The sequence below is a fragment of the Rhea pennata genome, chromosome 4 (assembly GCF_028389875.1).
Source record: "Rhea pennata isolate bPtePen1 chromosome 4, bPtePen1.pri, whole genome shotgun sequence".
NCBI classification, from domain to species: Eukaryota; Metazoa; Chordata; class Aves; order Rheiformes; family Rheidae; genus Rhea; species Rhea pennata.
In genome coordinates this window covers 3,619,556-3,634,745 of record NC_084666.1, presented here as the reverse complement: position 1 = coordinate 3,634,745, position 15,190 = coordinate 3,619,556, and the positions used below count along the sequence as shown (strand labels likewise).

The following is a 15,190-nucleotide window of genomic DNA, read 5'->3' as shown; positions in this document are numbered from 1 at the left end:
TGCGACTGCCCAGGCGGGGCGGGAGAAGGCGGGCTGATTGACAGGCCTGGTAACTGTGGCAACGCAGGGGCGGGCCGAAGGCAAGACTGCAGCAGGCGCGGTGGGGGGGTGGGCCGAGCAGCGGGGCCTGCTTTGCATACGATTTGCATATGCAAATAGAGAGGCCTTGCTCATCCTGCATTGTTTGCTGAGAGGGCAAAAAATTCTGATATCCTATCAGGGGGGTGCAGGAGGCGCCTTGTGCCCCACGTGAGGTGAAGCGTAACCTCCCTCCAGAGAAATAACCACCATTTTTGTTCAAAAAAGCTAGCTCGCGGGACATGGCGGCGAAAAGGGACAGAGGGCCCTCAGGAGCAGGAAAAAAGCCCAATTCCTCCCCAAAGGCAGGAGGAGTTGGCGCCCGAACAGCCTCTGGAGTGCTCCCGTTCCCTACGGCACTGCGGGGTGGCGAGACAGGCACCAAAAACACCCGGGAAGCTTCACCTTCCCTCCGCAGGGAACTGCTGTCCAACCGCTTCGGTGACCTCTCTCTCCATCCCACGATCCGCCTCTTTCTGGCAACATTTGTCCTTTCCGAGTCCGTCAGCAGGATCGATCTGCAAAGGGACTTGGAGCGACCACCCCGGTAGCCACCACCTGAGCTTCAGTCCCACAAGCTCAGTTGCGCCCCGAGTGTTTCCTCAGCTGACGAAAACACGAGCATCTCCCGCTCCGCCGCGTTCCCTCGGGGAGACGCTCGAAGCGGCGGCTCGCACAGTAAGTCACGCAGCAGCTAGAGCTTCCCTCTCGCCGTGGGGGAGCCTAAGCAGCACCCGCGGCACCAGCGAGAAGGGCGGGAGGGCCGTTCAGATGAGCCTGCAGGCCCGGTTGGGCCCGGTGACCCTGTCTAGGCGAGACTGTGACATGTGAAACACGGGCAATTTTCAAGGCTGGATGCTTTCGGCTGTGGCACGTGGTCAGTCCGCGCAGGCTAGGGGACGTGCCAGCCCTGAGCTGCTTTCCTTGTCCAGCAGCCCATGGTGGAGGGCCTGGGCATCTTACGAACGCACCTTGGATAATTAAACAACCTCCTCTTAGTGGAAGAAACAGCCTTTTCTTGTCTCCCTCCGCTTCTTGTGCTTTAAGGGGAAAAAGGAAAACATTTATTTCAAACAGAAGACAGGCACAGTGTCTGCAGAAAGGATTTGACTTTTGAGTTAAGGAGTGGTTTTGTCTCTGTGGCCAGCACTAGCACAGCCATAGTCAGCTCCAGGGGACAGAGGGATGAAGGAACAAGCTGTTCTCCCACCAAACTGAATTTGTGGGCCACTTTGGCAAACGGCTGCTCTCAGGAGGCCAAACTCTTTTGCTGGTTGCAGGCTTCCGGTGAAATGTGTGGCTCCAAGCATGCTAGGAGAGTCACAGGAGAAGTGAGGGCCGTGTGCTGGGCTCTGTGTGTACTACCCACCTCAACACACATCTGCTCACGGTGTCCACCAGGGCTGTGTCCATTCCAGAGGGTCTTTTCCTCCCAGCCTGTCACTGCTCAGCCAAAGCTGCATGCTGCAAAATTTCTCCCAAATCCTCTTCAAGTCTGCAATGCTTTGCTGCTCAGACTTCTGCTTAAAAGCTCAGGATGCATTTCTCTTGCATGAACTTGTCCCACTTACTCTCTGGCAACCACATCCTGAGGGGAGGCAGCTCAGCTCCACAGCTTAGCTAGACCCTGCAAAAAGAGCTACTGCACTCTTTTCAGACCACTCGTGATAAATATATTGATGCCTTTTGCAATCAAGACATACGTCATCCTCGGAGAAGGGCAAAGGATTAAGCAGCATTTTGCCACGCAAGAAAATCCTGCCAGGCACAGAAAACACCTCTGGTCTCTGGGGCACTGCAGCTGGAGGAGCTACCCTCACATGCTTAAAATGGCCGGCAAGGGTCTTGCCAAAACCCAAATGCCCCGAGGAGGACCAAGGAAGAGGAGACACAAGGAAGCTGAATTCCCAGCAGATGCTCCTCAATAAACAGATGAGATTTCCCAAGAAATCCCAGCTCAACTCCAGAATAAGGGAAATGCTCTAATTGCCACTGAGGGAGTCACGTGAAATTTTTCACATGAAACTCATAGATACTTTTAATTTAAAAAGGTAGTTCCTATCTCTCCCTGATGGGAAAACCAAGTTGCATCAACTGGAATAAAACAAAAACAAAAAAGGGAGAGGACAGTCCTTTTAATCCCTTGTGGCCTCCTCTTTTCTGCAGCATTTCTGGTTTCTAAAATTATTCCCTGATCAGGTAAGTTAGTGGACTTAATTCTCCTTTGAGCTTCCAATTGAAAACTACTTAATAAGTTTCCTTGCTCCATGAAGGCACAAAAAGCCAAGATTTGACTTTTCTCTCCACCTGCCAAACTTACAAACACACGTGACAACCTCACAAGTTGAGTGTTAGATCACAAACAATTTTATTATGTATTTCGCAAAAAGCTTTCTCTTTTCTAAAAGATTTGCAGGGACACAATTCCCTCCTGCAGGTTCTCCTGCTGATCATGCTTTCAAAATGCCACGATACAGCTCTAAAAAATACCAGTATTTCACACTAAATACAGAGGAAAATGAACACACATTTATGAAGTCCAAAGTAGTGATAAACCAACTGATTCACAAGAGTGAATCAATGTGAAAGCAAAAATGTACATGCCATTGCTAAAAAAGTATCGGAAAAATGCATGAAGAATTTTAGACAAGTAAAGCATTAGAGAAGAGGGCCTTGGTGCGGATGCTGCTGGTTTGGGATCTCACAGATGTCCTCTGAATCATGCAGCAGCACATGGAGAAGACCCCTGCTGCCCCCTCTCTTTAGAGGGTTGAATTTTCTGACATTATGCAATGTGGTTACACAGGCTCAAATACTCTCTGCTTTACAGTATGGATATTTGCTAATAATTTCTGCTTTATTTCAGCACAACATTCAGTAGTAAACACCAGTCTTTTAACGAGGAGGAAGGATTTGGGGAGATTTTCATACCTTTTGCAAATGGAGCAATTGGAAGTGTTGAAAGCTGCAGCTTTCATGGAGAGGTCACAGGTCTATACAAACCTCTCCCTGGTGAAATTACTGAAGCTGAGAAAAAAAATAGCTTATTGGGGACTGCCAATAGGGACTCCTGGATTATTCCTGGAGTCCTGTATCTGCCCTGCTTGTAGGGAGGTTTTGGACGAGTCACCACCCTGTCTTCAAAAGGGGAGAACAGCCCCCGTGTCACCTCTCCCAGCAGAGGAGTTGCATTGCATTTAAAAGGACGCTCCGTTCCTCTGATGGATACATCACTAGAGCAAGCAAGCTGTGAGCAGCTCAGGTTCGCCCTAAAATGCAGCCCAGTCGCATCAACATAAACCTCAACAGCATCTCACTATTGCATGTACTTGTCACCTTCATCATTTAAGAGAGGTGCTTCTTGCACTGCTGAGGAAAGGGAAAGCGTCAGCAGCTGCCAACCCCACAAACTCGACCAAAAGTCCCCCAGCCCCTCTCTGCCTCGGGCAGAACTGTTTGCAGCTTTGAGAGCAATTGGTCCAATAAGGCCTGAGTCAGAACAGGCTCCAAGTCCCAGCTCCCTTCCCCAGGTGAATGGTAATGCTAAGTCAGTAAACCAGAAATTGTAAGGCAAAGCTGGGGAAGCAGCCACATGGCTCAGAACCGGGCGGTTACGAAGCGTGGGGACTTGGGATCAGGCAGATGCCGGCAGGTGACTTCCAAAGTCCCCAGCATTTCCTCTGGCATTTGTGGGAAAAAAAAAACGACTCTCGCAGGTGCAGTAACCGGAGCGAGTGACACAAGTGGCAGGTAAAGCAGGGACGAGCAGGCAGGGCCTCCTGCAGGGCGTTCAGCTCCACAGGCTCTGCAGTAGCAGAGCCGTGCTGCCAAGGAGGCGAGGAGCTCATACTGCGTGTCCCTCCAGACAGCGGTACGGAGTGCAACGTGGCCTATGGCACCACAGAAGGAACGGAGAAGGCACCTGATGTGCCACCAGAAGGCACTTCACATCAGGGACCACAAGGCTGTCACAACCTTATAGATCCCATTATATTTAAAGCAGGCTTCAAGGGCCACCGCCTGTGCGTGGACATAGCCCAGCAGCCTCACAGGAGCGCTCCTGGATTAAACCTTGCAGGAGCTGCTAGGGAAAACAGGTACTTCATCCTCACCAAGAGAGGAGCAACCGTTCAGCCCCATCACCGCCCAAAGCAAGCTGCACGCCAGCCCTCCCAGACCCCGCGCCACAAGGGAAGGGGAGGATGCTCTGAGCAAAAGCGTGGACGCAGTCTGGCCTGTCACATTCTCATCACGGTGACGGTCGCAAAGCCCTCGGGAGCTACTGAACTTCCCCTTCCCGTGACAGCAACAAACTTTGCTTCGTTAGATCCTCCCAGCAGCGAGGAGACACACCAGTTAAGGCTTCGCAAGGTGGAAACGCCAGCCGTGCCCTGCCACTCAGCCAGGTTGACCTCAGTCCCTCAGCAGGAGCAAGCGGAGGGGAGCAGGCCTTGCTGCACCACAGTCCTTGCTGCCTGCCCAGTGCTGCAGGAAAGGATAGCAGAGATGGGCCAAGGTCCCAGCGTCAGAGCCAGAGATACAACGTAAGGCAAACATGAGGCTGGGCACCTGGTGAAGGCTGGTGCGCAAACCCTCGGGTGCATTTTCAAGTCAAGCTGAGCAGAGCCGACAAAATCGGCTCCATCTTTTCAGAACACGTGCAAAACCCTTCCCTGGAAAGCCACTTTTTGGACCACTAGGAAACATTTCCCTAGGGTCTTCTAGGACTGGAAGGAAGACACGGAGAATCACCAGGAAGGCTTTGATTTTTGACTCAGGGGATTGGTCCCTGAGTGAGACCCTCTCTACAAGTGCAACAGAAAGGACAAGATGGTTGGGAAACAGAGGAACATACCAAAACCCAACAGCATCATGCAACCAAGGCCTCTGTCAGTGAAACCTTCTAGTGAGAGTTAACAAGGCCCTACCAACCCTCCAGTTCTTCAGGCTTCAAGCACATTGGCCAAATTCCTGCTTCAACGAGGAATCGTTCAGGCTGAGTGATGATAGTGGCATCCCATCATCTTTTTGCTCTGCTCTAGCACTATTTCTGCAGTCGAGCATATACTAGAAAAGCCACGGCCGAAATCAGTGCAATGCCTGCAGCTGGTGCGATGTATGACCAAGACGAGCTATTGCTGTCTCTTGGGACGACTTTGGCCTGAGACAAGTTGGAGTTGGTGCTCGAGTCAAAAGCTGGAGGGTTTCTGAAGGGACTGTCTCCCTGCGGGAGATCTTGGGGTGCACCAAGCAGGACACTGGGGTAATGGTCCACCCGGACCTCGTGGGTGACCAGCGAGGTGCTTGGAGGTGGACAGGGGTTTGCTGCTGTTGCCTTCTCTCCTGCAGGGTCTGCATGAGCCACTGGAGCTGGGGTCCAGCATCCCAAAGGGGCTCTAGAGAGCGCTTCTCCGTGGCTCAAGCTATCTGTGCTCAGCATAAGTGAGTCGCTACTTAACTCGAGGCGATCGGAGTCCCCTGAATAGGAACTGCTGGGCCACCGTGAGCTCAGACATCTGCTGGCCCCCTCCGGGTTCCCTCCCGCCGCGGAGAGGAGAACACCCGGCTTGCTGAGCTCCACGTCTTCCTCTGCGTAGGTGCGAAACACCTGCATGTTCCCAGCAGAGCTCACCAGGGGGGTCCTTCTTCCAGCCGTGCCTTCGAAGCTGCCCACAGCGGTTGTGCCCAGGAAAGGGGCTGCCGAGGCTGGGAGCACCTTTGGGAGACAACGAGAGGGGCTGTCTCAGCTGGGTGCTGTGGGGATCACCCATTCCGCCTTGGTTTGGGCACCCACATCAAGCAACAAGCCCAGCTCCAGCGCTCAGAGCCCTCAGCCACCACATCTCCAGCCACTGGAAAGCAAGGCTGGGCCACTGGCAGCTCCCTGGGCTGGGCGAGCGAGCAAGGCAGGACAGTACTGGGTCTCCAGAGAGCCTTCGGGATTAGGGGGGATATGGAAAGGCAGAGTAGACAGAGGCAGCAATGAGAGAGGTGGAGATGTGTCTCTGAAACGATCTGGAAACTGGGAGATTGACCAGCAAGTCAAGAGGGAAATATGGAGCCAAAGGCCGACAAACTCAGGCTCCCTTCCTCCTCCAAGGGGCTGGTGGCACAGAAACGATGGCTTGAGATGCCGAGGGGAGCAAACCGCATCCCCAGTTGAGACTTGACAAACTGTCCCCAACTGAGCAGCACCAGGAGCTCACACAGCACAAAGCACCAGGGTACCGAACTGGGAGCAGCAGCAAGAAACCAAGCCTGCCCAGCCGGGAAGCTGGGAGTCCCGGCACGCTTCGTGCAAGGAAGCAAGCGCTGGTGGGAGCAATTTCCTTTGTTCAAACCCTCTGTCCTTGGGGTTTTAGAGAGAGCCCTCAGCCCCACAAAAATCAATGGGGGACATCCCCGCGCTCGTAGGGAGGTTGGGGTCCAGCCCCCGCCCCGGAATCGTGATCTGCTCTTGGCACATACTGTAACACTAAAGCAGCTTTCGGATGCGCTTTAAAATAGAGTGCCAGGACAGGGACAGGATCACGGGGGAGGAAAAAAGCCCTGAATGAACACACCACCAGCGACAAAAGGGCCCCGGCCAGAAGGTTTGCAAGGATCTGAACCAAACAAACTGACAAACTAAGGTCACCTACTCTCTCCTTCGTTGGTATAGATGGGGCGCTGCCGGCTCTCTCCCCCGCAGCCAGTTTTCCCTCCTGTACGGGAGCCTTCAAGGAAGCACCGCTTGATGTGAAAGTGGCTGTGGGTGCTGGAGCAGAGACTGGAGGAGCTGCTTCCACCTGAGCATCTGATGGGGAGAAAACAAAACGCAGTGCGTTAACCGGACAGCCCAGAAGGAAGGCGAGCTTTGCTCCTCCCCGAGGACGCTGCAGGACAGTCCCACCTCCAAGGCACGCACCCATCTGCGTTCACAGGTTTTCACCTTTTTGTCACCCCTCCACGTTAAGTGTCATGGAAAAAGAGACGCCGGAGCCTGCAGCCTGGCTCACCATCCTCAGCACTGCGCGACTCCAGGATGCGGGCGAGGGGCCTGAGCCGCAGCATATACCAGAGCTGAAGATGCTGAAGAGGGAGCAGGACTCAGCGCGGCCGGGTGCTGCCCGGACGACGCTGGCCTTGCTGCAGAGCCTCCCACGAGGCACAGGTAACCTGCCAGCACCCCAGCCCTCCCAGTCTGGTCCTCCCTTAGAGAGTGGGGCAGCCCCGGCCCACTGGTATGGGAACGCAGAGACGTTTAATTGGGGCATTTTGGACTGCACCTTCCGCACTGCTGCTCGTAAGGGATGGCTCCGCCATGAAGGAAACCCACCTCCATCTCCTCCGCTGCTCCTCAGCATCCCGAGCCGCTTCTGCTCCGCGTCGAACTCTTTTTGGATGAGGAGGGGGTTGCGCACGTCCACGAAGCTGCTCGGGGGCTCTCCGGGCCCGGAGCCGCACGCAGGCGTCTTCAGCGAGTCCGGGGGCCGCGGCTCCCCGACGTGAACGGCCTCCACCGGTCTCGGAGGCAGCTCAGCAGAGACGTAGTGAACCTCTTCGGGTTCGTTCCTGCGAGCAGCGCTCGGATCTCCCAGCGGAAGGGACCTGCCCGATCCCAGGCGCAGGGCGCCACGGTTCAGGTGGTTCGCGTTCCCAAAATACCCGTTATCCACGCACACCGGGTGCTGCTGCCGGCTCGGCCAGTCCCGGCCGTGCTCGGACGGGCCGGCCTGCGGCATGGCCGCGGTGGCCGCGCCGGGGAGCTCCGCCGTCGCCCGCGCGGCATCAGGAGGGAGCGGGACGCACCCCTCTCCGCGGAGCCCCTCGCTCGCTCCGTCGCGGGCCACGCTGCCAGGCGGAGGGGGACTCTCTCGCTCTGGGAGCTCCTTCGGGAGCTGCAAGGAAAACGAGCCGTGTTAAAGCGCTGCTGTAACCATTCCCGCCTCAGCCAGATCAGGACGCTGGGAACCACCGGAGCTTCTCGGAGCCAAACCCCTGCACCTGCACGCACGCGCAGCGGGGAAGCGGGACAGGGAGCAGTTATACAGCTGCACGTAGGCTATAAGCAAATTGTCCGGTGCTTCTCAGTATAAGCGGCTGCATTTCAACCCACAGGTTTGGTGCAGGAAGGGCATGCAAGCATCCTGGGCCTCCTGCGTCTCCTCGGACGAAGGCCCTTCTCCCCTAATGGCAATGAAACGCAGCGTCCCAGAAAGAGCCTGGCCCTAAGGCAGGCTCCCGGCTCTCCAAAAAAGAAGCCCTGCCACTGCAGGCCACAGAAAAGTCCTTTGCAGCCACGTCCAGCACGCGCCCCACTCACCGATTCCTGCACTGGGGCCCTGGAGTCCAAGTCCGTGCTGGCAGCAGCCGAGCTCGCAGCAGTCGCGGCGCCGGGCAGGAGCGACGGCTGGCTGCCGGCGGGCGGCTCACGGCGCGGCTGCTCGGGCCTCGGGGCACCCGGAGCGGGGTTTGCCCCCACGGACGGCATCCGGGCGCTGACGGAGGAGGAGGGAGCACCGCCGGCTGCAGGAGGGAAGGAGGCAGCGCCAGGAGGTGAGACGAGAGACCCCAGCCCGAGCATCGGCGCGCCAGGCTGCCTGCAGACCTCCCGCCGTCCCCAGGCGCGACGCGCATCCTCGGGGACCACCGCGGAGGCGTTCGGGCAGGGAGAAGGCGGCGGCTCGGCGGCAGCAGCCCGGGTCCGTCTCCGCCAGGAAGCCGCTTCGCTCAGCGGGAATTAGCAACGAGGCTTTTGCAAATCCCTCCCGGGGGCAGGAATGGAAACCGGGGACTGAACCAGCAGCACAGACCCCACCACCAGCACCACCACCACCACCGCGTCCGGCGCTCAGGCTCCTTCCCCGAGACCATCTAACGAACCGACATCTCTCAATGGCACCTCCCTCCCGCAGTGGGGAGCGGGGCGAACGCCGCCGGCGGGGGCCCGGGGGCGGCGAAGGCCACTCACGGATGCGGTAGAAGTCGTAGAGCTGCTGCAGCTCCTCCGCCAGGTGCCCCGCGTTGTTCTGGTGCAGCGCGTTGATCAAATCCGGCACCCAGCCCCGCCGGCACTTCAGGAACTGGTAGAGCTTGAACACGGCCGTGTGCCTGCCCCGCATTTCCTCCCGGGCCTGCAGCTCATCCTAAACAAAACCCCGCGACGACAGGGCGGGGGGGGACGGGACGTGAGGACGGGGCCGGCGCGGGGCGCACGGCTAAAAGCCGCCCGCGACCCCCTCCCCACCGAGCGGCTCGGAGGGGGAGACGAGCGCAGAGGCGACGAGAATTACCCTGTCGGCCTCGGTGAGGCAGGTCAGGGAATGGGCCAGCGACGTCACGTGGATGTTCCCGAAATTGCTGAGGTTTCTCAAAATGTGGTCGTACACTTTGTCTTCGGCGAAACCCATCTCGGCTCAGCACCTGGAGAGGTTTAACGTGGGCGCAGACGAACCGGGCCCGCAGAGCGCCCCCAAACCCCGCCTTGCCGCAGGAGGGGGAACGCGGGCGGCAGCCGGTGCCCCCGCGTAAACGACTGCGTGGCACGGCACCGCGGGGAGCAGGAGCTTCGCTTCCCCGGGACGAAGCGGGAGGACTCGTCCTTCCAGGGAAGGGGCGGCCAGGAAGGGGCAGAGGCCGGCAGGATCCCGCTTTTCTCTCTGTCTGGACTTCCTCGAGCTGCAGCTCGACGTCTTCATGCGTGGGACGGGGTGGAGGGGGGGGGCACTTGGCGCTTGCAAGTTAGCTTGAACTCAACCCTCCGGGGTGGGGGGGGGCTGCTCTCCACCGGCAGCCACGAGCAAAATTTTCCAAAAACCCACAAGAAAAAAAAAGGGAAGATAAAGAAGCAACTCCCCCCCCCCCCCCCCCCCCCGCCCGGCGCTGGCGCTCCCGAAGCTAGCGCCTTCCTCAACCCCGGGGAAATCCTGCCCGGCCGCCGGGGCCCGGGCGGCGGCAGGCCGCGCACCGCTCCGCCGGGCCGGGGCGGGGGGGATCCCGGGGCCCGGGGGGGCTGCAAGGCCGCAGCCGCCGCGGGGCCCCCGCGGGATTTGGGGGCGGCAGCGCCCGGCGGTCGCTTGGGTTTTGCGCTTGCGCCCCACGAGGCGGAGGGGAAGGGGGAGAGGGGAGAGAGAGGCCGGCGCGCCCCGGGCTGCGGGGCGGAAAAGGCAACCCAGGACCGGGACCGCGACCGCGACCGCGACCGCGACCGCGACCCCCACCTGGAGCCGGAGCCGAGAAGCCGCCGCCGCCACTGCGCACGCGCCGCCCGCGGACTCCCGGGGAACGTTCCGATCCCGCCCCCTTTCCCTCCCTCCCCCCCCCCGGCGCGGCATCGCCGCCGCTCATTGGCCGCCGCGCACGTCCGTCGCGGGGATTGACAGGCGGCACCGCCCGGGACACGTGGGGACCCCTCGAGACCCACCTCGCCCCCCCCCCGGGCCCAGCCCGCCCCCCCCCGGGCCGCTCCTGCGCCCGGCCGCCGCCTCGCCGCAAATCTCCCCGCGGCCAAACGCAGGGCTGCGCGGCGCACGCGAGCAGCGGCGGCCGCTTCGCGGGGCCCCCGCGCCGCTCCGCCGTCCCCGAGCGGGCGGCTGGTGCCGGCAGGCGGCAGCAGCGCGGTGGGGATCCCGCGGGCTGCGGGACGCGCCCCGGCGCAGCGCCGCGCCCGCGCCCGGGCCGCAGCAACGCCAAAGCTTCGCCTCTCTTGGGCGCTTGGCCGGGAGCGCAGCGGGAGGAGGGAAAACCTCCCTTCGGAGCAGCGGTTTAACCGCGTCGGTGTCGCTCGCGCGGGGTTTTAAACCCGCTCCAACGCCCCCGAGACCTCTCGGCGGCGCGGGTGGCTGCGCAGGGGGGTGCTCGGCCCCCCGGCGCGAAGGCGGTTTCCCCAGCTCCGGGCCGAGCCCGGGAATCCGGCGGGAGGGAGGTGGAAAGCACGCGGCGGAGATGCGGCCCCCACGCGAGTCCTCCTCCTCCGTGTCAGGGGGGAAGCGTGCCGAGCCGGAGTCACCCTTCCTCCCGGGCCGGGAGCCGGCCCCGCCGCTTCGCCGCCGCCGGGACGAGCCGCACGTCGGAAAGCAGAGCCGGCGGCCGCTCCGGCGCGGTCGGTGCGGGCTCCGACTCCGCCAAATCGCTTTGCAGTTGTCGCCGTGAGAGACGACAGCCGCAGAAGCCGGCGGGAAGAGAAACGCCGACCTTGTTCTGGCTCGCCTAGAGCTGTCCTGGCGGGAACGGAGGGGGGGCGGGAGGAGAAGGAAAATCCTCGGAGAAAATCCCCGACGGAGGCGCGGGAGCTGGGGAGGGGCCGCTGTGCCGCCCTGCCTCGCGGGGACGGCGCTGAGCAGGGGCGGCCGCCTCGCAGCAGCTCGGTTTACAAAACCGCACACTGTCTAACCGCACACTTCAACCCCGCGCAGCCCGGACCCTCCCCAATCCCGAGGGCGGCCCGCAGGAACCCGAATCCACACCCCCCCCGCGCCCCCACGCGTGTGCGCGCGCCGTCTGAAAGCGCAGCAGCGCGGCAGGCGAGCTCCGCTCGCCCCTGCGCGCCGCCGAAGGCCACCGCTCAGCCACGCGAGTTTAATTTCCCCGGGAGCGGCTGCGGCTCGGCCAGCGCCGGGGACGCGCGGGCCGCGACGCCCTGCCGTGGGGCCGCAGCGCATCCCGGGGCGCTCGGCCGCACCGCACCCGGAAGCGAATGCCAAAAAAATAATAATTAATAACAATAACAAAGCCCCCGGCGCAGAGGGTTTCGGAAGGGAGATTCGGGGCTGCAGGCGCCGCGGTGGGGGGGGGCCGGCGCGCGCGCTCCCGGGCGCGCGGGGGGTGGGGTGGGGGAGCAGCGCGCGCGCGCCCCGCGGCGGCCAATCGCGGCGGGTCTCTCAGCGCGCCCAATCCGCGGGCGCCTCGCAGCGCGGCGAGGCGGTGTCCGCGCGGGCAGAGCGCAATGGCGGGTGGGCGGGCGGGGCGGAGGGGGGCGGGTGCTGCGCGCGCGCGCGCGCGCGTGAGGGGCGGCGCGGGGCGGGCGAGCGGGCGCGGGCGGAGCGCGGCCGGAAGCCTCGTCGCTCGCTGCCGGAGCCGGCGGGGCCGGAGGGCGGAGCCGCCGCCGCCGCCCCGCAGCCAGCGGCCGCCCCCGCGCCCCTGCCGGCGCCGCCCCGCGCCCCGCCCCGGCCCTGTCAGCGGCGCGCGCCCTGCATGGAGCCGCACCATGGCGGCAGCAGCGGCGGCGGCTGCGGCGGCGGCAGGAGCGGGCGGGCGGCTGCGGCGGCGCCGCTGCTGCAGCAGCAGCTGCCGCTGCTGAGGGCCGGCAGCGCCGCGCCCGGGCGCTGAGCGGCGGCCGCGCCCTCGCGCCCTTTCCCGCCTCGCCCCCGGCGCGGCGTCCATGGTCGGGGCCGCCGCGGCGGCGCAGCGCAGCGCAGCGGAGCCCGTCGGCGGCGCGCAGAGCCCGCGGCGCCGGGCCCGGCCCGGCCCTCGGCGGCGCCGCCCGCAGGTGAGCGCCGGCCCGCGGGGGAGGTGGGGGGAAGGGGGGCGCCGCCGTCGTTATGGCGACGCCTCCGGGCCCGGCCCGGCCCGGCCCGGCCCGGCCGCTCCGCCCCGCCCCGCCCCGGCGGCTCTGCGCGGCCGTCGGGGCCTCGGGGCGGCGGGGGGGGGGGCCTTGAGGGGCCCTCTGGGTCTGAGGGGGGTCCTTGGGGGTTCCTTTGGGGGCCCTGAATGGGCCCTGTGGGTCTGAGGGGTCCTTGGAGGCCTCTGTGGGGCCCTGTATGGGCCCTGTGGGTCGGGGGGGGGGGTTCTTGAGGGTTCCTTTGGGGGCCCTGTAGGCGCCCTGTGGGTCTAGGCAGTTCCTTTGGGAGCCCTGAATGGGCCCTGTGGGTCTGAGGGGTCCTTGGGGGTTCCCTTGGGGTTCCTATAGGGGCCCTGTGGGTCTAGGGGGGTCCTTGGGGGTTCCTTTGGGGGCACTGTATGGGCCCTCAGGATCTGAGGGGGTGCTTGGGGGCATCTGTGGGGCCCTGTGGGCCTGGGGGGTTCTTCTGGGGCCCTGTATGGGCTGTGTGGGTCTGGAGGGAGGTCCTTGGGGGCGTCTCTGGGGCCCTATAGGGGCTCTGTGGAGTCTAGGGGGGTCCTTGGGGGCATCCGTGGGGCCCTGTGGGTCTGGAGAGGTGTCCTTGAGGGCATCCTTGAGGAGTTTGGGGTAGATCTTGGGGGCATCTGTGGGGTGCGTGGGGCCCTATGGGGACATCTGAGGGGGGGTTGACCCCCTCCCCCCGCCCGCAATGCCCCCAAATTCCCAGACCATTTTTTTAAAGTTAACCCCGGCTGCAGCGTGGGACCAGCTCCTGCCCGTGTGGGGGGGGGGACGGACAGACGGACGGATTAGGGGTGGGGGGGCGGAGGGCAGAGGGGGGGAAACGCAGCCCCCCACCCCCCCCCCAGCCCCCGCGGGCCCCGACTGAGGCGCCCCGTCGCAGGGCTTCACGCCGCCGAGGCAGCCTCCCTCCCGACGGGCGGCTAATGCACGTGTTGATTCCTCCTCGGTATACTGTATTTGTTTTATCCTTTTTTATTTACTTATTTATTATTATTATTATTATTATTTGCAAAGGGAGGTCATCGCTCCCGTGGCAATTACTGGATCTGAATGGCTTGGGGAGGGGGGGGGGACGACCCTCTGCGCCGCCGTCCTGGCGCGTGCGAGTCCCGGGAGCGTCCTTTCTCCCCGCGCCGGGAACGGGCGAGCGCCTGGCGCTTTATCCGAGGGGGGTCGGCGGCGTTTGAAGACGGAGCTCGGCGGAGGAGGGTGTCCCGTCCCCCCACACGCCCCCGGCGTTGCAGCGGGCGGCTCTCTGCGTCCGTCTCCCTCCTCCCGGCCGCGGAAGCTGGATCGGAGAAGCGCTCCGCTCTGCTGGGCGCCCGGCCGGAGGTTTCACGCGCCGTCGCTTAAAACGCCTCGCGGTCGCGCGCCGGGGGACGCTCAGCGCCGCGCTGCCCGCGCCGAGCTCTGGGGGCGAGCGGCGTTCGTAGGCTTCGCCCCGTGCGCTCGTGGCGACGTCGGGGGAACAAAACCACGGACCCGAGGCCGAGGGAACCTGCTCCGAGGCTCCGCCGGCAACCCCGAGGGGGCTGCTGAGCCCCCCGTGTTTCCCGGTGGAGCTCGTGGCGTCCAGCAGGTATTTGGTGGCCCGAGGAGCACGTGGACTCCCGCGGGTTTTGGCGGGGGGCAGTGTCCACTGCGAAGTCCGGGAGCTGCAAAGCTCTGAAGCGTCTTGTATCTCTCAGGGGAGACTTTTCCCTGGGTGGGTGGCGGAGGTTTCCCGTGATCCAGGCGTCTCCCGAGCTGCCTCGGGTGGGAGGGCGCGCGCGGGCTCTCCCACGCTCCGGTGGACGTGTCCTCTCTGCGCTCGGTGAGCGTTTGCTTATTTCTGATCTTCGATGTCATCAAGGATGGAAAATGTGACAGGAAGGAAGGGAGGTTGTGTTTTGTGTGTGCATGTGTTTTTTTTTTTTTTTTTTTTCTTCCTCCTGCTAAATATGGAGTGACATTAAAACCCGAGCCCGGTCGTGAAAGGACTCGCAGCCCGGGTCCGTCGGGTCGTGGGGCCGGGGGGAGCGGAGGGGAGGAGGGAAACGGCGTCTTCTGGCTTCCCGGCCGTGAGGCTACGGATGGGTAGCGCTGTACGGGGCGCTGAGGTCCTTGCCGAGAAACTCCGGAATTTAATTTGTTTTTTTTTTTTTTTTCTTTTTTGCCCCCCAAGCGCTCTCCGTGTTCCCTCCTCATTGTGTTCTGTTAAAAAATCCGTCGGCCTGTATCTGCAGCTGGTAGAAAGCTCGCAGGGAGCACGCAGGATGCTCTGAAAACCGTTCAGGGGTTTTTCCCCTTCTGTCGAAGGGCTTCTAGAAGAGCAGGTGCAGCGGGAGGCGAAGGGCCGGGGGCCCCTCGTGCCCCTCGTACAGAGACGCGCTTCTGCGTCCGCTGGCCAACGCGTGCGGGCTGGCACCGCGGAGCAGCTGGCCTTGCTTCAGGCCCTCGTCTGTGGTGGGCACGGAAGAGGATTGGGAAGTAAAACTACAGGCCGGCGGCGGTTTGTCTCTCACCCCCCCCCCCTCCTTTTTTTTTTTCATTTTTGCTCCAGCTCCA

The 15,190-nt window shown here is 62.5% G+C and overlaps 2 protein-coding genes across 7 annotated transcripts in view; one reads left to right on the top strand and one right to left on the bottom strand.

Moving 5' to 3' along the window:
* Positions 1–2,422: 2,422 nt before the first annotated feature.
* Positions 2,423–10,305, bottom strand: MAVS (mitochondrial antiviral signaling protein). Of its 4 annotated transcripts, none has more exons than XR_009958339.1 (7): positions 9,354–9,876; positions 9,032–9,206; positions 8,384–8,586; positions 7,397–7,958; positions 6,720–6,874; positions 4,934–5,794; positions 2,423–4,805 (listed from the first exon to the last, which is right to left on the bottom strand). XR_009958339.1 is itself a non-coding variant. In XM_062575067.1 (7 exons), exons 2-7 carry the CDS (start codon positions 9,468–9,470, stop codon positions 5,123–5,125), a joined length of 1,884 nt encoding a protein of 627 aa, XP_062431051.1. In that variant the 5' UTR covers positions 9,471–9,483; positions 10,281–10,305; the 3' UTR covers positions 2,423–5,122. The 4 variants fall into 4 exon arrangements, 3 of the variants coding, with proteins under 3 accessions (XP_062431051.1, XP_062431052.1, XP_062431050.1); XM_062575067.1 differs by adding an exon at positions 10,281–10,305 and having other exon boundaries at positions 2,423–5,794; positions 9,354–9,483; XM_062575068.1 differs by having other exon boundaries at positions 2,423–5,794; positions 7,397–7,668; positions 7,870–7,958.
* Positions 10,306–12,430: 2,125 nt separating this feature from the next.
* PTPRA (protein tyrosine phosphatase receptor type A) overlaps positions 12,431–15,190 on the top strand; it is a 112,177-nt gene continuing 109,417 nt past the window's right edge. For 2 of the 3 annotated variants that reach the window (XM_062575064.1, XM_062575063.1), the window contains exon 1: positions 12,490–12,547. Coding sequence is in view for 1 of the 3 variants with exons in the window: in XM_062575061.1 (XP_062431045.1) it covers positions 12,440–12,547 (108 nt within the window). In the remaining 2 variants the exon portion in view is untranslated. Of the gene's footprint in view, positions 12,548–15,190 lie in introns of all 3 variants that reach the window. The other variant, XM_062575061.1, reaches the window with a different exon arrangement.